The following is a 25,408-nucleotide window of genomic DNA, read 5'->3' on the forward strand; positions in this document are numbered from 1 at the left end:
TAGTTCAAGCTTGCACAGCTATTCAATAATTTATATAAAGAAATAGGGCTATTTACAAATGTCCAAGTTGGTCTTAGAACATGTAAATCTACAACTGAAAATATTTTACTTCACACTTTGATTTCGATTCAATTCTCAAAAACAGTTAAAAATCTTTCTGTTCATATATTGAGTTTAGGAAAGCGTTCGATACAGTTTGGAAGGTTGGAATATGAAAAAACTAATATGTCACTTTCGAAGTCTGTTCCGCCATTTCCTCAAAGACAATAAAAGAAAAAAAAATACCCCATCAAAGATAATTGCTATTGGTATAGATTTCGCCCAGAATCAAAGTACTGAAAGTACTCGTTTAGCGTTAGCTCAAAATCCATACACAAAGTTTTCCTTGTGTTGTTACTCAGGTATTTTTTCCCTGACTAAACCCTACTCTCAGGTAAGGAATTCAAGTTGCCAACAATCGCTGGGCACCTTTGTCGTCACGTCAAGTATACTTCTCGACGGATCGATGGTAAATATATGATCCCGGGTCTGTTTCTCTTGCTTAAATGACACGAGTCCTTATGATTCAGATGGACCATAGAGTGGATATACTTTTTTTGTCATTTAGAGTTTTTCCCAATAGGTTAAGGGCTCATAGTAGAAAACCATGTCAATTGAATCACGAGATTATATCAACTTCTGAATGGATAGTCATTGAAATAAACATAAAGAGTAAAAAATCTTCAATTGATGTTCAATGTTGAATACTTTATTCAGGTATAAATATATCACAGCTCATTTTGTTTTTGCGACAAATGCACAATAAAGACATAAGTGAAAATTTCTATATAATACATAACAGTATTTACTATTTTAAGTAAATAACTGACAACATTAATGAAATTTTTTAGGACGGAATTATTTCAGACTGTGAGGACTATCTCAGTCCTATAGAACCAACACTGGGCTATACTAAATCTTCAATGACAACGGATTGAGTCCATTTTATAGACAAACACTGTACATTTTGTTAACATGATTTAATATGTTATGAAAGTTTTACACACTTGTATAAGCCATACTAATGGGAAAATATAATCCAGTAACTTTTGTGAGTCGGAATTTTGAATTATCACCCTGAAGAAAAATGTGAAAACCTCAGCTACTAGCTTCATGTTATCACAATCAAGTTAAATTCATTAACAGAAACTGGACGGATTTCAGGAATACAATCAGAGGCAAAAAGTAAAACCTTTCTTTATCAATAGAAATATTAAAATTCATATTGCAAATTGATAAGTCTGGATTCTATCTAAATTAGCATAATAAATAATTGTTTAGTTCCCTGTCAGTAAAATTTACTAATTCACTTCTATCTATATCACTGGAAAAATACAGGCAGATAATTTCTATTAATATAATATATTATACGGAGTTATATTCCTTTGAAATTGTCTCCCTTTAACAAAGTGCTTTAAAAGTGCAATGAGTGAATGATGTTTTGTACATAATGTGACTAAAACCGATAGAATATTACAGAATATTCACAATATCATGAACAACTTATGTATAAATAAGCAGACGGATATCTATGTGATTCAATTATTTTCTTAATAAAACAACTTAGCCTTACAATTACAAACCATCGTGAACCGGACATATATTTTTCACTATTAATGCAATGGGTTCGATGATACTCAATGTCCAATCTGATATAAAATATGTGAAATATGATCACTAAACACGCAAAAAATATTTTTGTATTAAGATACACATAATCAGTTCTTCAACACTGTGTAGATATGTTTGGTACACTTTAACGACCATCACACTGCGAATGTAATTGTTTAATTTTTTGTGTGTGTTTATATCATCAATGTTGTTGTATAACAGTGAATAAAACTGATCTGTTCCCAAGTAAAATTGCTACAGCGATAACAAATCTTTATTTCTTCAGTTAGGTTTTGGTAACTCTCTCTCCATGTGACCAAAGGAAAAACCAAAATAAATAATTGTCCAATTCCTGGCAATTGTCCATCTAAGAGTCCAGCTGACAAAGGAGAGCAAGACCACGCTTGACCCAATGCTCCTTAGTATTGTCCGTGTTTAGTAGCACTGAGAGGACAAAGTTTGTAGAGTGACCAGTAGTGGACAATACACCACGCCTGGCACTGGTCTTATAGACTGGACATTTGTAGCGGTCACCTTCCTTCACCTCATCCTTTTTCTTTGGCTTGAGCCACATTACTGGTAACGCCTCGTTTAAAATCTTTGGCAACTGCTCTACGATGACACTTCTGCAATAGATTGACACCAGTATAATCAGTATAAGATTTTGGAACAATTGAATTTTTAAAGATTTTCTTTATTACAGTACAATGTAAATTACAATTATGTTTTGTGGTTAAATCCTATTGTGTTGTTTCTTGCTCATACGTGTTTATTACTGTGCTAAACTTAAAGTTTCTGGTGTCTTGTTTAAAAAAAAATCAACATGGATGGAGGTTGTTTAAACAACATCAGAGGTTGTGAAAGGGGATGACTTACTTATTCTTATCCCATCTCGCTCCATCACAGAAAAGTCCATAAACGTAGACTCCATCTTCGGGAGGCTCATCCATCAGTGTGTAATCCACAGACAGGACCTGAAACAATACATAAAACATTGATATCAGATGTTGTATATGGGATTCATTTCACTCTCTCTTTGTTTTTTTTTTTGTTTTTTTTTTGTTTTTTTTTAAATCACCACTTTTTTGCATTAAAAAGTTAAATTTTTGCCAATGCTTTGAAATATATTGTGGATTAAACTACTTTTATATTCTCTTCTTCAAAATGAAAGATAATTTTACGATAATGATAAATTAAATACCTCAAAGTCATAAGCCAGAATATCAATGGGTAATGTGTATTTCCTGGCAAAGTTCTGCATGGCTCCGGTTAAGAAAGCCTGGGTGAAGAAGAAGCCAGACACCCAGAAGGTCGGTGGTTTGCCCTCATCATACCATTTCTACAACAGAAATCAAACCGTTATTACACATCAAAAAGAAAATGAGATTGTGATTTAGATGAAATACAATGAAATAGCATCCACTTTTTAATACATGATATACTTGAATTCATAAAATTGGACTATATTTATAGTGAAGTAAGCAGAAAGAAAATTTAAAATTAAAATATATTTGATGTTCCTAAAAAAGTCCCTTTATCAATTTCATTTTTAATAGTATCAAATATCAATTAACAATCAATTAAATTTATGTGAATAGAAAATATAAATGTTTTTATTCTTTAAATTTCTTGTTAAAGTATGTATACTTACTTGTAGGAATTTGAGTCTTTCCAGGAAGTCGACGATGTAGCTGCCCAACGGTTTGAGTGAAGGGTATGAACGTTTAGCCCACATGGCAGGGAGTTTACCGATAAGCAGGCTGGCAGCCAAGGCCTCGAGCTCAGAGGACATGACTACTAAACCCTTGATGGCCTTCTGGAGGTTGATCAGACTGGAGCTGATGATCGACAACAGTCTAAAATACAAACAGAGATATTTGTTAAATACTTGTTAAACAAGATTGTTTTACATAACAGGAACATTCCGATATTCGTTATTGGAGATCACTTATAAGACCTTTGCACTTTCCGGCCTAGATTGAAGCAGAGAACGTTTGGTCTATTCTGCTTCTATTTTCATCAAAATCCATCTTGTTTAGAAATATCTGTCTTGACGCTTAGTGTAAAGTATGGTAAACTGTGGAAAAGCGTTTTTTTATTTCATAAAATTCACACTTATCAACCATTTCTTCCTCATCGTTAATCATTCACCCTCAAGACACATTTAGACTCTCCTGAATCAAAAATTAGAACAGCCCATTATGAAATTTCAGGGATGAAAAAATTAAATCATATTGAGACATACCTATTGAATCTCTCCATTTCCTGCACCAATACAGTGTTCATACTCTCGTTGTACACTACAGGATATTTCTTTGTTGCCTCCTCGATGTCATACATCTTTGGGAGCTGAAAACCACAGAAATGAAATCTTTAGAATAACGAAACATCATAATCAATACTTCACCGTGAAAGGTAACCTATCTACAAAATGATCACCAATGTCATCTGTTAACAAAGATTCAATATTTTCGGTTATACAACTAAATTTATTATTATAAAGTTGCCAATTTAAAGATAAGGTCATATATTTCTTATAACATAACAAATGCTCCTTTTATAATACTTCAATTCCTACAAGTACCAAACTAATAAGTTTATCTATAACTGTCATAAATTTAATACATACATTTAACTTAACATTCAGTACTTTCAGTACTTTGATTAATGATTATAGCCCTGTTTGCTTTAAGTGTACTTAATTATATCAAAAACTATATTGAATTTCTAATGTTTTTACCTTATTGATGATGCCAGCCGCCATATTGTACAGACTGGTATCTGTATCGCCTCCACCTCCTCCAGACCCTCGGCCTTTGGTGAGGAGGACAGAGTCAAACAATAATGTGGTGTCCTGAAGTTCCTTGGAGATGTCCACATTCTCGTGCATGCCGAATACCTCAGGAGACTGCTGTTGTGGCAAGTTCTATTAAGGAAAAAACAACTTCATTAGGTTCGCAGAGATCTTGAGCTGGTTTTATTGATTGTTAAACAGTATCCTTTGAGAAGAATTACAACTGTTTTCAAAAAAATTTGGCTATTTTTGCACAATTAATGTTTACAGAGGACAAAATCCACCCCGATGTTTTCTTTTAATTTAGTCTTATGTGTATAATTTATCAGAAAAATTAAAGAGAAAGTTTGAGAATCTTCCTATGAGATCTTATATATTTTTTAAACTATTGATCTCAGGAGACACATTTGGAACTTTTTAATTCAAATGCTGGAAGAATTCATTAAAATTCTCCAGGGGTCAATGAGGTAATGATAAGCCCATAAACATTTACCTTGATGAACTGTATGTAGTCATTGTAGGAGCTCTTTGGCGGTGAAAAGTAGGTACCACTGACGGAGAATTTGTAACGTTGTTCATTGATGATATTGGCGTTGTAGAAATCAGCCATTGTGGTGAGGAGACAACGTCTGTCCCAATCGTCAGTGACACGACCTCCGTAGTTACACTCACCAGTCATATACTTAAGGGCATCGTATGGGATATCGTCATACTCATTTATAAACATCTACAAAAGAGTTTGGTATATCAATAATTATTCCTCATAATATTTCAGTGTTGATCAACAATTTAATACTCCCTTAAATGTTTTTAACACAGTTTCAATGTATCTTATTATTTCATATAAAAGATAATTTTAAACCCGAACCCATCTTCCAAACCCATACAAATTATATACCAAAAGGGACAAATGCAAAAGGACGCTATTTTGACTGTCACATTAAATACCAATTTCAGCAAAGAAAAAATCAGACGGATTTTAATTACAATATTAACAACATAAAAAATCATATACCTGAAGCTGTCGAACAGATATTCTCATATCGGACTCGTTGAAGCCGTACGGAATATTCCAGCCAAGTGGTCCAAATTTACGTCTCTCCTGGACCAGGGCGTGGAAGAAACATAGCCCAAACAGAAGCTTCTCAAATTGCTACAAACAAAGAATCAAAGCATTTAATTTGATAATTGTAACTCTTAGATTTATCACAGTTAACTAGATTCACATTCATACAAAAACATTTTTCATTTACGCCTTGGAAAACATTTGAAGGAACATTCAATTATGAAAGATGAGTAGATTGGTTAGCAACAACAATAAATATAAACTGTAAATCGTGTCAAAAGAGTCTCTGTTACTGAACTTATGTAGCATACTTTCAAATAGAAGGGAAGATATGTTACTACCAAAACAAAGTAATTTTGAAAATAATCAATTTCATAAAAACCATTTTTGCTGCGTGTTATACCCTTTAACTTATTTATCCATAAATATTTCATAATGTACAGTTCCATACTTCAGGTGAAAGGAATTAAAACCTGATATAGGGGATAAATGAACACACTTTGGAGTCATCAGTGTCAACAGTAAGGATTCCGTATAAGTACAAATTCTGAATGTACTCACTAGCTCTTTGCCAGGACAGCCAGCGAAGAATTCTGGATCGCTGATAGGATCGTTAAGGTAGGACTGGAGAAGATTTTGACGGAGTCCTGTTGGAGGTTCATTTGTCATCTTCACACCATTCTGTAGCACTGTCACAGGGAACTGGAAAATAATTCACATCAAATGATATACATTTGTATAACATACACATGCACAGTGGAAGTCGTTTAATTCGAACTCGAATGTAAAGTGAAAGTCGGTTAATTCGAACTTGAATGAACTGTGAAAGTCGGTTAATTCGAACTCGAATGTAAAGTGAAAGTCGGTTAATTCGAACTTGAATGAACTGTGAAAGTCGGTTAATTCGAACTTGAATGTACAGTGGAAGTTGATTATTCAAACTCTAATGTAGCCAGCAATTTTTGCGGGGATACTATTTTTGCAATTTAACAGAACGTTGCTATGATCACGAAAATGTAATCTGCGAAACATATATACAGTATTTAGAAATCGTTGTAACTTCTAGCTTGAAGCCAGATCATGTAAATCTAAAATCTCTATTTTTTCGTTTTTTAGTTCAAATCGCGAAAAATTTGAACCGTGAATATAACCCACTTATATGATAATATAACTGATACTTTACAATCTCTATTTACACGTTTTATCCAAATTTTTTAGGCAACACAAGGACTACAAAATCGGACAAACTTTATCTGAGGGGTAGCTAGTCAGCCAAAGCCTAAAGTCGGGGTTGATTGTATCGGGGGAAAATTCCTCGCAGATCTTCTCCAGCGCTGACATCCAGGAAACAGCTAAATGACAGTTCTGTAGTGCTACCCAGGAACCATCCTGTTTGGCGCTCTCAATCATCTTACTGGCAATAGGACCCTGTAATCAACGAGACATAAAATCAAAGTACTGAAAGTACTGTTATACCAACTGTCATGGAGGTAAATATCATGACTCCACAAAGGCATTGATGCCTGTATTGAGGCATGAGAAGTGAATTTCGCCAAAAAGAAAAGTGAGTTTGGTTGTTACTCTAGATGTCTTCTGTTTTAAGATTTGTTCTACGTCAAAATCAAAGAACAAGTATACATAAATTTAGAAATATAGGAGTTTCTCGTTCATATAAATTTACATATTTTACTATATTTTGACTTAAAACAGTACTGATAGAAACAATCAGTAACATAGAACTTATCTGACAGATGCTTGAATTCTTGGCTGTGTTTGTTCAAAACATACATCAATGTAGTTGATTTTATTTATGATTATTATTTTTGTCACAAACATTTATAGACGTACCTGTCCTTGACCAAGTGATATGGAGTTGAATTTATTGCCACCAAAACCTTTGTCCTCAGCAAATTTCAAGAGAGCCATAATTGGATCAGCTCCCGGAGAAAGGACGAAGATAAGTGGTGAACAGCAATTTGAGTCAGCGTAACTCTTAGCTAGATCAAATGGTGGTGGTTCAACAAACTTCTTTCCCAGTTTTTCCCGGACAAAGTTTGTAATAGCTGGGTTCACCTACAAAAGGTTATGAAAAAAAGTTTCTTTAGTATAGTAGTGAATTCTGGTGAAATAGTGATATAAATGTGTAAAATAATAGAACTGGAATAAAATAAAATCGACTGTTAATGATAATAATAAAGCATACCTTATCAGCTCGAATTACACGGAGAATCATCATTTTCTGGAAATCATTGGAGTCTTTATCCCAAGGCTCTGGTAAAACTTCATTATGAGGTTCACGGGAGTTGTAGTATTTCTTCCAAGCTTCCAGGTTCTGGGTAAAGTGTGTCCTGAAGGTCGGAAATAGATACATTTAATACATATCTATAGCGTTGTGTCTTGAAAACAATTTTGTGGATTAAAATTAATCATCATTTTCTCAATGATGATAGCAAAAATTAGTCTTAAAATCACACCTTCAACTTGTTTCATCTTCTAATTACCGCAATTATTGACCAATCAACACATATTACAACTATAAATGGTTCAGTTATAACAGATATTACCTAGTATCAATTACAATATAATACTGAAATATTCCAAAAGTCAAACTTCAAAAGTGCGTTGATATGATTTTTAACTTATCAAGTTACCATCAATACACACCTTAACTTCTTGAAGTGTTTGAGCTCTGAAAGTCGACACAATTCGTCCCAGCTCTTGTCTAGCAGCCAGGTGGGTGCTGGATTAGCCATCGTGTTTTCAAGACCAACACCACCAGTCAAGAAGAACATGAGCTCTTCATTGTCCATGTCATCCTTTGCTCTACAAATTGAAATAAAAAATATAACTATGATGAATAGAGTAATATATTTTCACAACAGAAATTGAAAATATTAAATATTAATTATTGAAATATATTATTGAAATATGCTTTCGATTTTATCCAAATTCTTCTTATCTTACTGAACATCTGGATTTGAACATTATATGATTGCTTATTTCTTTTTATTTATTAAAGAACAATATTAGTATCAAAATATTATCATTATTATTATTATATCTATATCAAATGACATTCAATTACATATCAAATGCATGTAAATATTTATTTCATATAAATAAAAACGTGAAAAAGTATACATTCAAACAGCATAATGTCAGAAAATTATGAAACGTGAAATAAGCAATGTCCCCATATATGATATATATCACCTCTCCCCTTTAAATGAAATGATCATATAAGGTCGCCTTTACCTTTTCTATTTGAGCTCTAAGAATTTGATTAGTTAATGATTAAGGTTAAAACAAATTAATAGCACACAACGCAAGCAATAAAATTAAAACTGCAAGTCAATGGATATTTCTCTTGGCAACCCTGATATTAAAAAGACGTTTTGAATACAATAACTAAAACTGATTAAAAAAATCAAATTCCATTTTCAACTAAAGTAGATTTTTCATGCAATAAATAAATTAGAGATTTCGTAGAAATTTATCAAACCATATTTCTTTTTCCATAAATGATTCATTTAGAAAAGTTGACCTCTGTAATTTGGAAATTAATTTTATTACTAAAATACATGCATAGAATATTATTTTGCTTAGTAAACATTTTTTATGACAGGAAAAAGTCCACATGAATTTGTACCCTGCTATATTGGGGAAAAACTTGGAAACATTAAGACCAAATTCAATTCAAGATGTAAGTATTAAACCAAATAAATATTAGAACATTTTCATAAAAAATAGACATTCACTTCACACAAAATGTTGTCAAAAGCCATAAGAATACAATAAAGGGTAGTTGATTAGTATCAACTTCTGTTAACAGATTTTGAAACTCTTGAAAATTTTCAAATTATCAAAAAAGTCTTCTTTACAAGGTTTTCTTTCTTACAGTCAATATGGCTATTTGACATCATTAAAAAACAAAAAGACACTCGAAAAAAAATAAGAACAAAAGATTCTTAAAAAAAATTGTTAATTGAAAAAACAAAAGAAAATGAAACACACAACAAAAAATTAATCATAACAAAACCATTCCAACGTTTCACTCAATCTCATACTTACAACAACATGTTTGAACAGAGAATGAAAGAAAAGAGCAGTTTGTCTTTCTCAAAGAGTGAGCGACAAACATTACAGTAGAGACTGTAGGTAAAGTAGTCAGAGAGGTATCGCAAACGGCGGTCCAGAATCTTGGATTTGTTGCTGAAAAACATGCAGAATAAACATATATAGCCAACTGTTGATAAGCTGGTGATGGAAGGCAAGAGTTATCCCTCTTTTCTGAACTCTTCACAGGCATATTGGTGATGGTGACCTCGCCTTTAATACAATTACACAGAAGTGACGTCACAAGAAAACTCTAGAAACGAAAGCATGCACATATATATATATACTAACATTACAGTACTTGAAAACATGCCATGGCAGGTACTGAAGACATATTCATAAATACTGCAATAGGTCTGAATTCTGAACCCATGTTGATTTTTGCAAAATTAATTCAACACAAAATCGATTAAAAAATAACTTGAACTTCAACAATTTGTCAAAAAAATATCTACATATCTATAATAAAGTTTATTTTGGTAAGGAGATTGAATACTGATTGAAAGCTTAAACTATTTTATGTTGAATGCATATAAAGTCAAGGGAGCAGGGTTCAAAATTCTTGTACTAAAAGCACTTTTTTGGAGTAAATATGGACACAGAGTACGTAGAGGAAAGTGAGTATACCAGAAAGTGAGTATGCAGGGTACATAGATGGTTCACACTCGTGTTTGAGAGTGAAAACACAAGTGTAGCAAGTATATGCAGGAAGTGTTGAGTTCTTGGTTACAAGTTTGAGTACATCTAACATCTAACAGGACTAGACGATACTCTATACTATACTCCACATTTTGCCATGTGAATACTCACAACTGTAGATTTGCACATAGTAGAAATGCAAACACGAGCTTGTGCATTGCAAATATTGATCGAGTAATATTGTCGTATAATTGAAACTGGAAGTGATCCTTCAAATATCGCAGACGGCGCTCCAGAATCTTGGACTTATTACTGAAATAAGGCGTGACGACATTGTTTATACTTTTTGTTGGATGAACTCTTTACAAAACAAATTGTATCTATTAATGTATCTTGAGAGTTATCTTCCTTGAAGAGTAATCTACCCTGGAGAGTTATCTACCTTGAAGAGTTATCTACCCTTTTGATGTATCTTCCCTTTGGGCCTTTGGGTTATCTTCCAGGAATAGTTATCAACCGATGAGGAGTTATCTTCCCTTGAGAGTTATCTAACTTGAAGAGTTATCTACCCTTGAAGTATGTGTTGTTACAAATGATGTAATCATCAAAAGCTATGCACAGGACAATTGGAATCACATTAACATGAATATTGATTTCCAATCAATTAAATTTCTGTAATCTTTCACAAAGTATACCATAAAACCACCATCAAAATAGAGACAATATCAGCCATAGTATTGTTAGTTATTGTTTGGTTTAGACACTGTCTCCTGAAAGCTCTCTCATGTAGTTGATTAAAAGGGATCAATTTCAAAAGTCGGTTCAAAATAATGGTGATGTCCAAATGGGAAAAATAAATTGGTGATCAAACACAAGCAGGAAATGAAATTAATGTATGTGCACTTCTAAAAATTAACCAAAATGTTAGTGTTGTTGATGGGGTCCTGTTCATTTCAAAGTGAATAAAGTTAAAGAAAATCATGGCAAAATTATTATGCTTTCAATATTTCACAATATGTATCAATACAATGTTTACATTCAATGTTCAATTAAAACTTGTAATGATAAAAATCTTGCAAACTCAAGCTTAAATTTTCATATTATCATTATAATTCAAATCTTTATCAATTAATCAATATCTTCAAAGACATATATTATTCTGATGCTTAAATAAAATTACCAGCTATGCAAAATTAAATTTTAATCAGAGACATTAAAAATTCTATCTGATAAGTTGAATTCTTCACAAACATTAAGGAGACATTTTGAAATTACTTCCATACCTGTCCTGGATGGATGCGATGTAAAGGTTAACGAACCATGTAAGTGAATACTGATACATAGGGTCTATATTCGGAAGGTCAGCAATGGAGAAAAACAAGATGGACGAGTGCTTTGCTATCGGTCGGTAGCCCATACGAGATGCATCAATTTTCTGTTCTGTTTCCTCAGCAATCTATGTGAAAAGGAAGAAAACATGTGATTTTTTTAAAATATCCAAAGTATATTCAGTGTCATATTGTAAGAAGATTAGAAACAAACATTTTGTGGCATGACACCTTGAAGTTTAAGATTAGGAAAGTAACCTCCCTTGAACTGGGAAGAAAAATGAATCAATGTGAGTGTATTCACCCCTTAAAAACGCAAATAGACTCTTCTTAGACTCTTCCAAATCAAAGACCAGACAAGTCCATTATGAAATTTCAGGGTTGAATGAGTTCAACTTGACTTAGATAATTGTATGCTTATTTCGTCCTCTCAGTTTTCATATTATCCTTTCTACAACAACAGATCAAATTAACCATACCTTCTGTTTTTTGGAAATCTCATCAGAGAGGATCTTTGAGTGATCTAGGACTTTAATGGCCGACTCATCCTCGAGAATATTTCCCTCAGATGCTGATAGAGTATGCAGGATTTTATCCTCAATCTCCTTCAGTGCCTTCTTGTTGGCAGCACTTTGTACAATGAGGGCTTGTCTTTCTTCCTCTAGCTCAGGCCTGTGATATTAATCATATAGTTCACCAGGGGGATTGTGATTTATACATTTTTTATCATGTCTGTAATTTCATTGAATGTAAAAAATCTTTTATTTATATATTCAATTCAAATAAATAAAGAAAAGAATTTCTGAAATTTATTTTTATTTAGTATATTTAAAAAATTTCTTTATTTAAATTTATCCTTTTATCCTCTAGATGAAGGGTAAATATTATTTGTGGCATGACACCTTGAAGTTTAAGATTAGGAAAGTAACCTCCCTTGAACTGGGAAGAAAAATGAATCAATGTGAGTCTACAATCACTAATGTGTTTTGAGGGCATTCACCCCATATAATATGTGAAATTCTTAATATGAGTAGAAATAACACAGAAAATTAAGGCTAGTTTAACTGAAAATTTTTAATTTAAAAAAAGGGAAAGAGAAACTAAAGACAATTTTAGACTTCAATTAAAAAGCTGACAAATCACAAACCTTTCCTTGGCGACAACAATTCCAAGCAACTGATCCTCCAAACCTTCTGGGGTGATCATAAAGTTGAGAAGGGACACTTTGACAGCGACCTCTGGGAGGTAGTGGGGATTCCTTAGCTTAGTGGTGATATAGAAACGGAAGTCTTTGCTGTACTCAATCACATTTTCTCCCAATCGGATCATCTCAACACCGCCTGCAACAGTATAGAAATAAATGAATTTTTCAAGCCAGTAAATGATATTGATAAAATGTCACAAGACCTTAATCTATTCACCCCTGTAAATTCATGATGAACTGTCCCAGCCTTTGATTTAGAAGAGCTCAAATGTGTCTTCAGGGGTGAATAAATTAACCTCATGTGCACTGGGGCTCCTAGACGCATTCAAATTAGCCATAACTGGCACAATGTACGTAATCTAAAGATGCTCCACCGCCGACAGAGCATAAAAGATATCCATCATTTGAACAATAATGGGTGTTTAATCGTGTATATATATGACTAATTAACACAAAATATAAGATAATTCATTTTGCATTTGATGTATGCACAATCAGTACTTCATTCCATATAGGACATAGTGCCATGGAAATTTTTCAGGATGCAATTCATTATTTCTAATATTTTTATCTTGAAGTAAAATAAGAAGCTCAAACTCTTCAATGCTGGTAATATTATAAAGTAAGTAACATTTGTAACTGAAGAAAAATACATATTTCATTTTTTTTTGGTATTATTATTTGTCTGCTCCTGTTTTTGATAGAGAAAAACATTGTCAGCGGTGGAGCATCTTTAGCTTTCAATTGATAGTCTTTATATAAATATATTGCAATAATGCCAATATGTTAAAAGTTGATGAAGATGTGTATATCTGGTTTGTGACATTTCATCCTCACTCAGGGGGTTGCAATAGGCTTAGTTCCAATGAATGAATAATCTAAGAAAATAAATGGCCACTTTTCACTGAGGTTTTTGAAATTACAACCACTTTGTTAAATTGACAATTTCGTCCATGTTGTATGCCATCCAATTTGATAATCAAAGCATGGATAAATCCACACAAAACAACATAGAATTACTTAATAGAATCCTAGAGACTGACCTTGTTTGTAAGTTTGTTTCAACAGCAGAGGTTCCAGAGAGGGATCCAATTCTTCCGTGACATTTTCTAATAGGAGAGGGTTTCCAAACTGGATACAGTTCTCTAAATTCCTCATGTAGTCCAAATCTGTGAATTTGATGACAGCTAGTTTGTGGTCCTTCTCCATGTTCTTTACCCATTTATTAGCTTGTCCCTGGGGATCAATCATTAAGGGCCTGCAAAGGGGAGACAACTCTATGTAACATCTAAAAGCAAGGGTAAGTCAATTTAACTTAACATTCACATATAACTAGATTATTATCTATTACAAGAGATTATAAAGAGATGGAAATAAAATTATATCAAAATTCTTTCTTTGTCTTTGACTTTGATCCATAACGCAGAGGTGAACCACATTCCAAAAAAAGATAAGTCAGCTCTCAAACAAAAGGGGAGGTAACTCTATTTATTTAAGAAAACAAAAGACCTACCATCTTCTGGCATTGGCCACTATTACACCATTATCTATGGAAAAACTATCTCTTGGAAGTCCAGCAATATTCCATGCCTGGATTTTAATCGGCTCTCCGAGAGTTTTGCTTAAAGAAAACTCCTGGGAGCATGGAATTTGTCGTTCCTGTAATAAAGAAAAATAACAAAATCATGAGTACACTGTATGTAAATTGACAACGAAAAAAACTGTATTTCAACACATCATTCCAAACTCAAAGTTTAAAGCACGAGGGTGAAAACATGTCAATATGTTTGTTCTGTACTTACTGTACATTGCTTGACCCAGTCCACAGTACAGCTGTCTCGGAATGCCAATGTGAACGGGCCGAGGTAAGCAATGACTCCAGCCGATATCAACACATCTCCAACCAAATTGTCATAAATGTTCTGAAGGTTTGCTGCGGCCTGTGTCCACCTGTCCTTCTCACCGCCCAAACCTCCAATCAGTTTCTCAGCTCGGATTAATTTCTTTCCACACAAATCCACTTGATCTTCCAGCTGTTGTTTCTTTGCAGTCATTTCCTCAAAGGTAGACTTCAGATCAGCGAGACGTTTCTCTACAGCCGCCAACTCAGCTCGTTTGGCATTCAGAGCGGACATTGTAGCCTTCAAATCAGCCTCAGCCTCAGCCAGCTTTTCCTTTTTAGGTCCGACGACTTTAGCAACACGGTCGTAGATTTCCATGGCCATGATCCACTTACACAAGCCCTCAGCAGCAGACGAGGCATTGGCGACTTTAGCGGGATCAAATTCGGGATTAGGAATGTACTCTTTCCTGATCTTTGTCATCACATGGACCTAAAATCAAAATCATTATAGGATATTTTAATACAAAAATAAAGGAAAACGAAGAAAATATGTTAGATCAAGCAAACTTTTTTTATTTTCTAAATAAAACACCAAATTTACCGAAAAAAACAACATTTTTTTTTTGCTGGAACCTGATTTCAAACCTATCAAACTTTTGTACTGTATTTAAATATATAATTTTATTACTAATAAGTTTCTTTATATGAAAGTATTTCATTCAAGTCTTTGATACGAGATAAAACAACTTACTGGGATATTATCCTTATCGTAGTCTTTGAGCATGCTCAGGAAGCTCATGTCTCCAAGCAGTTTCTTGGAAGGTCCCCAATAGTCCAGAACTTTCTGTCCCGGTTTGTCCGGATCGTTGATTTTGTCCGGTTTGATATCCTTCATTACACACACGGCAGCCATGACGAGTTTCACTCCAGAGGGAGGGCTCTTCATGGACTTCACAATGGTGATATCAGCGGGCTGTTATAGGAGACGAAATAAAATTAAAATCAAATACTGAACATTGATAAAGTTTGATATCAACAGGCTTTATAACTCATTCATCTCTGAATTGCCATTGTCTTCAACTTTAACATCTGACAATAAAATATTCTGAAATGAAAGCAAATTTCACCCCTAAATGATGCATTTGAATTCTTCCAACATTTAAATGCTGGAATAGTACATTATGAATTTTCAGGGGTGGATAATATCTGACAATAAAATATTCTGAAATGAAAGCAAAATTCACCCCTGACAAATGACAATTTTCAGGGGTAGATAGCAAAATTCACCCCTGACAAATGACAATTTTCAGGGGTAGATAGGTTAAAGGAAGCAGTATATTACTGACAAAACTGCAGATTCACTTGTACTTTCACTAGTAGGTATTTTTGAATGGTAACAGGTAAGTGGATGGCGTTTCATTTGACATTGCATGGTAACAAATTTTTAGCCATTATTTGGAGCAAAATATCAAATTAAGTCATAATAAGATTTATCGTTAATCAAAATTGGTGAATTTTTTAAACTAAAATATTTTATATCAATTAAGAATGATTAGTTAATCACCTTGAGTGTGTTCAGAGCTGCTAGAGCTGCCTCCAGGGCAGGAATAGCCTCAGCCAGGTCAGCCTCGCATTCATCTTTCAGAGCCTGGGCGCTGGCGGCTTGTTCGTTAGCGACAGCCTCATCAGCCTTGACGACTTTGCTCGTCGCCTCCACCTCCACGGATTCTTTCTCAATGACTACCATCATTTTGGAGTTCTCCTCCTGACTCTTTACCAGCTGTGGTTGTAGCTCCTCCAGTTCTCTCTGCATTTCTGCCACCTGGAGGTCAAAAAGGGGAGATAACAATTATTTCAGGTAAAAATATTTATTGCACAAGATCAGTCAATGATTGTCTAATACTTCTACTTAACTGAATTTCTAAGCATTTCTAAGCATGGTATGACATCATCTCACATAAATTTCATTTACATGTATATGCAATTTTTTTCTAAATACGGAAAAATATTCCTCACTTTAAATTTTTATTTTCTTTAAAGTAATGAACGTGTTAAAGTAATAAAAAATCTAAATTTTCCTTCTTTTTTATGTTTAATTTTTTTTTTTTTTTTTAGATTTACCCTAAAAATATTGTCCATACCTGTGTTGCAGCAAATGCCAACTTTTCCAGACCCACGACATATCGTCTTTTGGCTTTCATAGTTTCATCCTGTTTACTCTTGAGAAGATTTTTGAAGGAGTTGATCAGCTCAAGATAAGATGTTGGAGTTACATAATTATGGCGACCTAGCTCCATCAGGAATTTGTCAGATAGTTTTGTTGTACTCTGATGGAAATACTTCACGATGTGGACAGTTTCCACCTTTTCTCGATCTTCCAACTCAACTTGTTCCAAAAATTTGTTGGCGACTCTTTCCAGGGCATCTTCAGGCCAGGGCTGTAAGTCAACAAGTAAAGATAAAAACATTTACTGTTGACTCCAACCACGATCAAATATGGTAGTTTTTTTAGGATTCTAATTGCTTATGCATCCTTTAAACATTTTTAGACTTTGAGAAAAGCAACAGTTACCAGAAAAAAACAAAACAAAAAAAGCCACTGATCTATAATTAGTTACTTAAGTTTGCAACTCGGACCAGGATGACTAGTGAAAGAATTTTGGGACACCTTAACCACTAAACCAACACAATTTCTTATAGTAACATCAGCTTCACAAGCATTGAAATGCGTCAATATCTGTTAAGAAGGGCTGATAACTCTATTTGATTTTTAATTCTACAGAATTGTACATACCTGGAACCAATCGATGGTACAACAGTTGATGAGGGCGGGGAATTGTCGGAGACGGTTACGGAAAGCATCTCCGATAGGACTGAATGCAATGATAATGTGGAGGTTCTCTCGACAGCGATTCACGAAGAAAGCAAACAGCGAGAGGGGACTGAAGTCGGCATTCTTATCACCGGCTTGGGCCACAGGTCGCACAGCCTATTTAACAAAAAAACAACGGTTCAACAAATACCCTCAAAATGAAAATAAAACTTTATATTTATTTACATAACTATAGATTTGCCATATTCTACATGATTTATTTCAGAATGAAACAATATATATATAACAAGTGACTCGATTTAAAAGAAAAGATATTAAATAAAGACAAAATTAACAGTGAATATTCAGCACTTGTACTACTAACATTTACAGTTTAATGACGAGCACTGATTTTAGTTATTAATTCAGGTTCAGAGCTACAAAATTGGACCTACCTCCATAATCTCAGCCTTTTCATCAGTAGCGAAGAGGTTGGGAACCTCTCCCGTGTTGAGGAGGTTATCAATATCCTCGAGGAAGGATTCCTCCTTAATCTGTGTGTCGGTGATGAGGAAGACGGTAGTGTTGCCTTGACAACCAGACGCCTTCAGCACAGACTGGAAAAAATAGCAAGGTAATCTGTACTAGTGTCCTTAGGTCAATCATGGATATTTTAGATTGTTGTTAAATCATACCTCTTTGATGGGCCAAAGGCTCAAAAGTTGAATAAAACTTGAAATGTGTTTTAAAAGGAAGGAGAGATCGTCATAATGATAAATCTACCACACCTAAAAAATAAATGTTTATAGGTAAAAAAAAATTTCTGTGAGACTACATAGAAATGGTTACCATGTTAGCACGTTTAAAAAGATCAATAAACTATTAATTCCGAATAGGAAATCTTCAATGTGACACTTTTTAGTAAGTATTGGCTAATGCTCTAATTTGATTGGCTGAGAACATTCTGCAATTGACGTTCTTTTATCTATAAATACCTTGATGTCTTCTCTCCATTCCACCTTGCCGTAACTTTTGGAGATTTCCGGTTGGAAAATGTTGTACCCAGCCATGGCCGTAGCTAATTTTGTTAAGGATTGACGTCCACTACCGCCGACACCAACCAACATGGCGTTTCCTCCGGGGATTCTCAGGATTCGACAGATACGAGACAGATGCTCCAGTACATATCTGTAGAAACAATGGAATGATGGATATTACTTCATTGACATAAGCTGTCATCATTCATGTATAGAAATAATAAAACTTTCTTTCAAAATATTTCTATCTTCTCTGATACATATATATATCTGATTTTTTTCTTTTAAAGTAAAACAATATACTAACATACGATATGGTTTGAAACTTGTTGATATAAAACTTGTGTATGTCAGTAAGACCCATTTGATAGTTTCCCTTGTTCCAATTTTTTTTTACAATATTCTTATTCTTTCAGAATATCGTCATTGCCATGTCTCCTGTAATATGGTTTCAAAAATTAAAAGAAACTTTTTTTTCTTTTTAAATGATTTCACAAAGGCAGGGTTGAAAACTTGTGGTGGCTGTTTAAACTTACCTGAAAATGACAAGATTCTTTAAACTCACCTGAAGATGACGAGATTCATCCTAGTCTTGTGTGTGTTATTGTACTCCTCAAGACACGTCTCCACGACGCTGTAAAACTGGTTGATCTCCTTCACCTCATCGTAAACTCTATCCTCCTGCTCTGCATCAGGGTTCATGTAGTCGCCAAACATCAAACTTCTCAGATCTTCTTCAATCACCTGAGCATGACAGATACAGAAATGTCACAAAAATGTCATTTACAACAAAAACAGTGAAAGCTTCTCACAAAATCGAAGTCAAACATGACCTTTGATCTTAGACTTTGGTGATCACTAATAAACAAATTTTGACCTTTGACCTTTAAATTGATCTTTCGTAGTCCAGTGATAAAATGTGACCTCTGACCTTTAAATTTGACCTTGACAATGATGTGACCTCTGACCTTTAAATTTGACCCTTCACAATGATGTGACCTCTGACCTTTAAATTCGACCCTTGACAGATTGACCAAAGTCCTACTGTATTTGAGATATAGGGACTTTATACACAGGTAATATAGACTGTTAAAATAGGTCATGTGGGACCCAAGAAAGTGGTCTTATACCACAGGTGGTCTTTATACAGAGGTGGTCCCTAAGACAGGTTTTACTGTAGTGACAGTTACTTACCATTCCCTGTCCAGTGCCTCCACCAGCCAGATGTTCAAACAATGAATCAAAATCCTCCTTGAAGTGTTCCTTTGTAGCCTTTTTCACCGACCTAACAGAAAAAGTGACTTCAGTTAAAGTTCACTGTTCACAGAAGTTACCAAATAGTTACTAACACATTTGATCATGCTTTTGTGTCTTAAAAAAATCTTATTGGTCTTGTATGTAAATGAAACAAAAAGCCTTATGGTCATAAATCTGTTGTAGCCAGATTCTGTCATATTCAAATGCACAATTAATTTGTCATCGTAATAATGAGTTGATTCAACTTACTTGAAAAGCCAGTCTCGATCCCCATCATCAGTCAAACGATCGTAGAAGACTCGCATGACTTCATGTACCCATAATCTGAAAATGACACATCAAAATCATATAAGTAGATTTGATATATAAGTAGATTTCTTAAGAAAAATCAGTTTGTTACAAGGACATGAAATCTCCCTCCCTAAAACAAAAAAGAAGAGTGAAAAAATATTATGAAATTGACAATAATGGAATGCATCATAGGATGGCTTGCTTCCTACCTGGTTAGAACCTTTTTGCTTTCCACTTGTGCTTTTTTCACGAGACAGACTCCCAAGATGACCCTGGTGAAATCTCGTAAGTTAAAGACGTAGTGAGACTTGGCGGGAGTAGGCAACAAATTAGCAATAGCCTGCTTGTACATGTCATTGGTGGCTTGTACAATAAGATTTCCAACAGAGTAGAAATCAGCTGTCAGTTCTTGGCTCTGGAAATAGAAAAATTGAAAAGTTCAGCATAATCTAAATCTGTTTACATGTTATTCATAAAAAAAAATCTCAAATAAAAATTTAAAATTTAAATGGGACTGGTAATATTTCCTTCTTAATATATATATCAAAAGTAAGAAAGCTATGTAGCAGGTCATTACTTTAGCGGGTCATTAAATATTTTCCAGTTTCCTTTAAAACTGATAAAAATTGAAGCATTACAATTATGTATATCTGTGTCTCATATATTCACATATGAGACTCTTTTAGCCTCATCAGTCTTCTTTTAGATAATTAAAATATTTTCCAATTGGACAGATACATTTGTGGGAATTTAAAATTAAACACATATTATTTTACAAATTCATTTAAAATTTCACCTTAAAATATGTTGATATGATGGTAGTGAAGATTTTGATCATGGATTCCTCGTTGAAGGGGTTCATGGCGACGATGTTGAAATGTCGGAGGAAGCGAGCGGTTACGTCATTTCTACCTCCACCCGGTGGCCCCATAGCACAAATAAACTGGATATCCTGGAGGGTTATCTTGGAGGTGTCTTTCAAGTCGTACCTTCAAATTGAAAAGCAATTAGGCATACTCAATACCCATAGTGCAAACTATATGTAAATATTATTTTTTTCTCTCTCAAAAATTTCATTTATGAATCACAAATTCATGCAGAACTTCTTTCAATCAAAACATTCTTACTGTAAATTTGAAGTCTAGGAAACAGACTAGCTTAATTTAAGCTCTCATTCCTTGTAGGTCAAAAATCAAAATATCAGTTACTGTTATTTACTTTACTTTACAAAGCACTCTGTTCTGCCTAGGTGAACCCAAGCATCCACAAGTATCCACTTTCCATATTTCTTAACATTATCATATTCACTAGTTGTGTAACAACACCTTAACGTATCCAGTTTCCAGTAACAAGAAGAGTAGGAGATAAAACTTCCTTAATTTTATGTAGGTGAGAGATCAAATTGTAGGTCACAGTGACCTTGGTCCAAAATATCTGAGATTGTCATGGATATGACAATCTAGTCACAGACAAGACTTCCAATAACTGCCCATATTTGCTTACCAGTTTCCGTGGTCAAAGTACTGCCGCAGCAGTTCCACGGGAGGTTGTGCTCCATACACCTCTTTCTGTGGCATATTGAGATCATCGACAAAGATGACTGCCCTTTTGCCCATCTGTGGTCCAAAAACGCCCTTTCGTCGTCGGTCCAACCTTGACATGATGATATTCTAGCAAAAAGAAAGGTCAAAGTGAGCTGTTTTAAGAAGCACTCTTCTCATAAGGGAAGGCTTCCCAGAAAATCTTCCTCCTCATAGATGGAGGAATTTAAGAAGCAGAATAGCTACAAATCAAGTGAACAGACGGTATACAAGAGAAAAAAAAGGACAAATGAAATTTGGATCTGGGAAATGATTGTTAAAAATTATAACTCTATTTGATCGTTCTAATGATATGCACAATAAAAAAAATTAGATAATTACAAAAATTTTGGACATAGGCCTTGATGAGTATTATATCGCTCAAAAGGGGTTCATAAATCTAGGAATTACCTCTCTTGAAGTCTATAACTGTATGAAGATTAAGATAGGTACCTGTGTTTGGTTGGCGCTGGTCTGAGCGGAGAAGTTTACGAAGGCTGGCAGGAATTTGTCTTTAGACAGATTGTTCATCAGTTTTTCCTGGACATACACACTTTTACCTGTACCAGTGGGTCCAACAAACAGAATCGCCCTGATGGAAAAAAGGCAAAAATTCCAATGAAGGATAATAAACAAAGCTACCGTAATGGTTAACAACAATCAGTGAAACAATAAACAACACTAGCCTGAGCTACTCATGAAAGAAAAGCACCATTTTTTAGGGAAAAGGTAATTTCATAAAACTGTTTCAGGCTTTAGTCTCTTAAACTGTAAATAAAACCACTGAAGCACCAAACAGCCTTGCGCTACAAAACCAGAAAGATAAAATTCTATGGAAAGAAAAAGATAGTTTTTTAGTAATATATGTATAGAGATATCTCAACAGTGGAAAGGTGTTGATAAAATCTAAAATTAAATATACAAATTTTACATTACAATAGTAATCTAAACAGAAATGAAGCAGTCAGAAAAAGTTGCAACATATGCAGCTATAATTGTGTCTTTATCAAGATGGTGCCATGTGTAATCAAATGAAATGACATTTTCTATTTGACACCTACCTGCTGTGCTCTATACACAAACTCATCAAGAAGTTGTATCGAGCAGTATCAATGGTGGGAACGAGCATTTCGCGGATCTTCTTGTTTCCGAGATCCACACCCTTGTTTAGGTCTGTCCAAGGTTTCCACAAGCCACGAGCTTTTTGCTGGAAAAAATATGAGATAATTTTGAAATACTAATACACCCATTAATGTTTCAAAATTTAATGTGGTCCAAAATTAATTCTAATACTTACGCATTAATCATTAACCAGTGAATGTTGTTAGTTGTAAAGTAAGATTTCTAAAAAAATATCATTCTTATAAAGTTTAAATTTTCAAATCGAGCAATACTCTGTTTCCTTTCATGGTAAATGCACATTTCACAGATGTGAAAGGTACATGGAGTGAATCATACATAATTTTGAATTTTTGTTGGAAATAATCCAGTATTTAAGATTTTCTTTGATTATCAAATGAAGAGTAAAAGTAACAGACTAAAAATCTGATTACTATAGGGCACCCATATCTCGATGTGAGGGCAAAAAAATTACTGAGATATCAAAATGATGCAAATGACATGAAAATAGGAAATGTAAAAACAAACAAACCTCAAAGAAGACATTGTAGACACTCTGTTCTGACGGTAAGGGTACATCCAGTTTACCAATAGCTTTAGGAACCGGATGGTTGTCCATTTTTCCACCCACAATGTCCTTGTAGAAATTATCAAATTTATCTCTTCCGTCGACATCTACGCATGCAGCAATGGACCATGGGATTGAAAACAGTACCGCCGACTGAAATGGAGACAAATATTTACTTCCATGTTTTATTTTGTAGAATTGTTGAAAACAATCAGCATTAATAATGAAAATTGGATCAGTAGATGAGATAGCATGTTGAGAGAAAATTATAATAATCCATAAAAAATTATTTGTTAAACCCTTCCACCCCTACAGACACTTTTGAACTCTTCTAAAATCAAAGTTGGAACAGTTTATTATGATACTTCAGGGGTAAATGTGTTAAGTTCACCATGTTTTTGTTGCAATAACATTATTTTTTTATAAACTTTTTAACAAAACAATTTGAACTCTATTTAAACATGCAGAATGGCAAATTAATCTTTACATAGATATGAAAAGAAGTTGATATGAGAATTACTCACAATGATCCAAGTTCTCAGATGCCGGTTTTCGTCCACGTCTGGTTGACTTAGGGGTTCGGCTATCAACATGTCAATCAAGTACATGAGGGATCGGACCTGGTTGGACTCCTTCGATCCAATGTATTCCTAAATACACAGACGTAAAAGATAATGTAAGGGCAGTGCACATATATACTATTACTCAATAAAACCTTCTTTGTCTCAATGTAGGATTTAGCATTTTGATTATCAATTAATGAGAAAAATTATATACTGGGACCAAAACAGTAGTCGTGACGGAACAGTAGTCGCGATTGTGTGCATAGTCTACTGTGCATTCAGATTTCTGAATGTCTGGAGCTACTAATGAATGCTTAATGATGGTGTTGTTTTCTTTATGTGGAAATAATGTGTTTTGTGAGATGCAAACAATTAAATTTTTCCTAAATCACGACTATTGTTCCTTCAAGACTACTGATAGGGTCCCAATACAGCTATGTGGAATTTAGCTTTTTGATAATTAATTTTTCTTTTCAAACTTCGACTAGAAAAAAACAAAATGTATTGTTATTGTATGGAAAAAATATATGATGGGTGACAATGTCAATAATGATTATTTCTGTTTAAGACCTAGTAATCACCTTTGTATTTTTACGGACAAATTCAAGGCAAGGATCGACAAGCCATTCGAACATGGCGTCGATGACTTCGGCACCTTCTCGCTCCATGGCTCCCTCAAATGTGTGGATCCAGGAACGCATGATTGGTCGCCATCCAAGCGTGGAAGGCTCCAGATACACCATACCACATCGACTGACCGTGGCGGGCTGAAATACAAAATACATCTTCATTATCGCGATCATCATACATTTGATTATTTTCGTTATGTGATCATTGGATCAGATATCGTTAGAATTTTCACTAGTTGGCATGGGAAAGAATTTTGGTTTTCAGCCTCAACTTTATGTTTTTTTTTAAATGAATTTTTCTTTTAAAAGTTTTAATGAAAGACATTACCAAATCAACAAAATATATTGCAATCGATTCTTTACAGACATTTCCATGAATCATCAGCTTCCAAACTGACTTACCGAAGCTTGTGAGAGATCCATGGTTTCGAAGATGAGACTCATCTCATTGGACATTTGGATGATCTCACCGCTCATGAGACACAGTTTCTTGTTATCGTCCAACACAGTGTTCATGTTCTCAATCCACAAGGCATCAATTGGTCCGTCAAAAATGACCCACTTTCTGTCCGGTGTATCTGTAGAAGCAAACTCTCGGAAAGTGTTTGCAATAATTCCGTCTGTCCACTCGTGGGAAACTGGGTCAAACTGACCGTACAACTGACCCATGGTGATAGCCTTAGGGTTGATGACCCTGTAGAAGACTTTGTTGTATTCCTCGACGCCTTGGTCAAACAGAAGTGTCATTCCTTCACTCAAGGTCTCGATGACCTTTGTCTTACAGCCAAACGGCTCACCCACCAACATGAAGCTGAAACAGAACATAATCTTTTAGTCAATAGTGGAGAAACAGTAAAATACCACTTAAATACAAGGTAATGATCTTAGGTTGGTGGTTTTTCTCTGGATACT

At 34.3% G+C, this 25,408-nt stretch overlaps 1 protein-coding gene across 4 annotated transcripts in view; it reads right to left on the minus strand.

Annotated features, from left to right (window-relative positions):
• Positions 1 to 726: 726 nt before the first annotated feature.
• LOC138304719 (dynein axonemal heavy chain 12-like) overlaps positions 727 to 25,408 on the minus strand; it is a 46,960-nt gene continuing 22,278 nt past the window's right edge. For 3 of the 4 annotated variants that reach the window (XM_069244960.1, XM_069244961.1, XM_069244958.1), the window contains 38 exons: positions 24,899 to 25,307; positions 24,449 to 24,634; positions 23,829 to 23,954; positions 23,269 to 23,457; positions 22,679 to 22,824; positions 22,071 to 22,209; positions 21,541 to 21,707; positions 20,834 to 21,026; positions 20,247 to 20,452; positions 19,996 to 20,070; positions 19,684 to 19,774; positions 19,055 to 19,233; positions 18,448 to 18,640; positions 17,908 to 18,069; positions 17,435 to 17,629; positions 16,782 to 17,078; positions 16,205 to 16,462; positions 15,392 to 15,613; positions 14,600 to 15,130; positions 14,311 to 14,456; positions 13,841 to 14,055; positions 12,741 to 12,933; positions 12,073 to 12,265; positions 11,549 to 11,721; positions 9,582 to 9,722; positions 8,175 to 8,333; positions 7,714 to 7,858; positions 7,359 to 7,583; positions 6,759 to 6,938; positions 6,072 to 6,212; positions 5,460 to 5,597; positions 4,938 to 5,171; positions 4,391 to 4,576; positions 3,896 to 3,999; positions 3,302 to 3,506; positions 2,852 to 2,989; positions 2,527 to 2,624; positions 727 to 2,276 (listed from right to left, as the gene is read on the minus strand). In XM_069244960.1, the coding sequence (XP_069101061.1) occupies positions 2,018 to 2,276; positions 2,527 to 2,624; positions 2,852 to 2,989; positions 3,302 to 3,506; positions 3,896 to 3,999; positions 4,391 to 4,576; positions 4,938 to 5,171; positions 5,460 to 5,597; positions 6,072 to 6,212; positions 6,759 to 6,938; positions 7,359 to 7,583; positions 7,714 to 7,858; positions 8,175 to 8,333; positions 9,582 to 9,722; positions 11,549 to 11,721; positions 12,073 to 12,265; positions 12,741 to 12,933; positions 13,841 to 14,055; positions 14,311 to 14,456; positions 14,600 to 15,130; positions 15,392 to 15,613; positions 16,205 to 16,462; positions 16,782 to 17,078; positions 17,435 to 17,629; positions 17,908 to 18,069; positions 18,448 to 18,640; positions 19,055 to 19,233; positions 19,684 to 19,774; positions 19,996 to 20,070; positions 20,247 to 20,452; positions 20,834 to 21,026; positions 21,541 to 21,707; positions 22,071 to 22,209; positions 22,679 to 22,824; positions 23,269 to 23,457; positions 23,829 to 23,954; positions 24,449 to 24,634; positions 24,899 to 25,307 (7,237 nt within the window). In that variant the 3' untranslated portion in view covers positions 727 to 2,017. Of the gene's footprint in view, positions 2,277 to 2,526; positions 2,625 to 2,851; positions 2,990 to 3,301; positions 3,507 to 3,895; positions 4,000 to 4,390; positions 4,577 to 4,937; positions 5,172 to 5,459; positions 5,598 to 6,071; positions 6,213 to 6,758; positions 6,939 to 7,358; positions 7,584 to 7,713; positions 7,859 to 8,174; positions 8,334 to 9,581; positions 9,723 to 10,436; positions 10,578 to 11,548; positions 11,722 to 12,072; positions 12,266 to 12,740; positions 12,934 to 13,840; positions 14,056 to 14,310; positions 14,457 to 14,599; positions 15,131 to 15,391; positions 15,614 to 16,204; positions 16,463 to 16,781; positions 17,079 to 17,434; positions 17,630 to 17,907; positions 18,070 to 18,447; positions 18,641 to 19,054; positions 19,234 to 19,683; positions 19,775 to 19,995; positions 20,071 to 20,246; positions 20,453 to 20,833; positions 21,027 to 21,540; positions 21,708 to 22,070; positions 22,210 to 22,678; positions 22,825 to 23,268; positions 23,458 to 23,828; positions 23,955 to 24,448; positions 24,635 to 24,898; positions 25,308 to 25,408 lie in introns of all 4 variants that reach the window. The other variant, XM_069244959.1, reaches the window with a different exon arrangement.

This window comes from Argopecten irradians, chromosome 12 (genome assembly GCF_041381155.1).
Source record: "Argopecten irradians isolate NY chromosome 12, Ai_NY, whole genome shotgun sequence".
Classification (NCBI taxonomy): domain Eukaryota; kingdom Metazoa; phylum Mollusca; class Bivalvia; order Pectinida; family Pectinidae; genus Argopecten; species Argopecten irradians.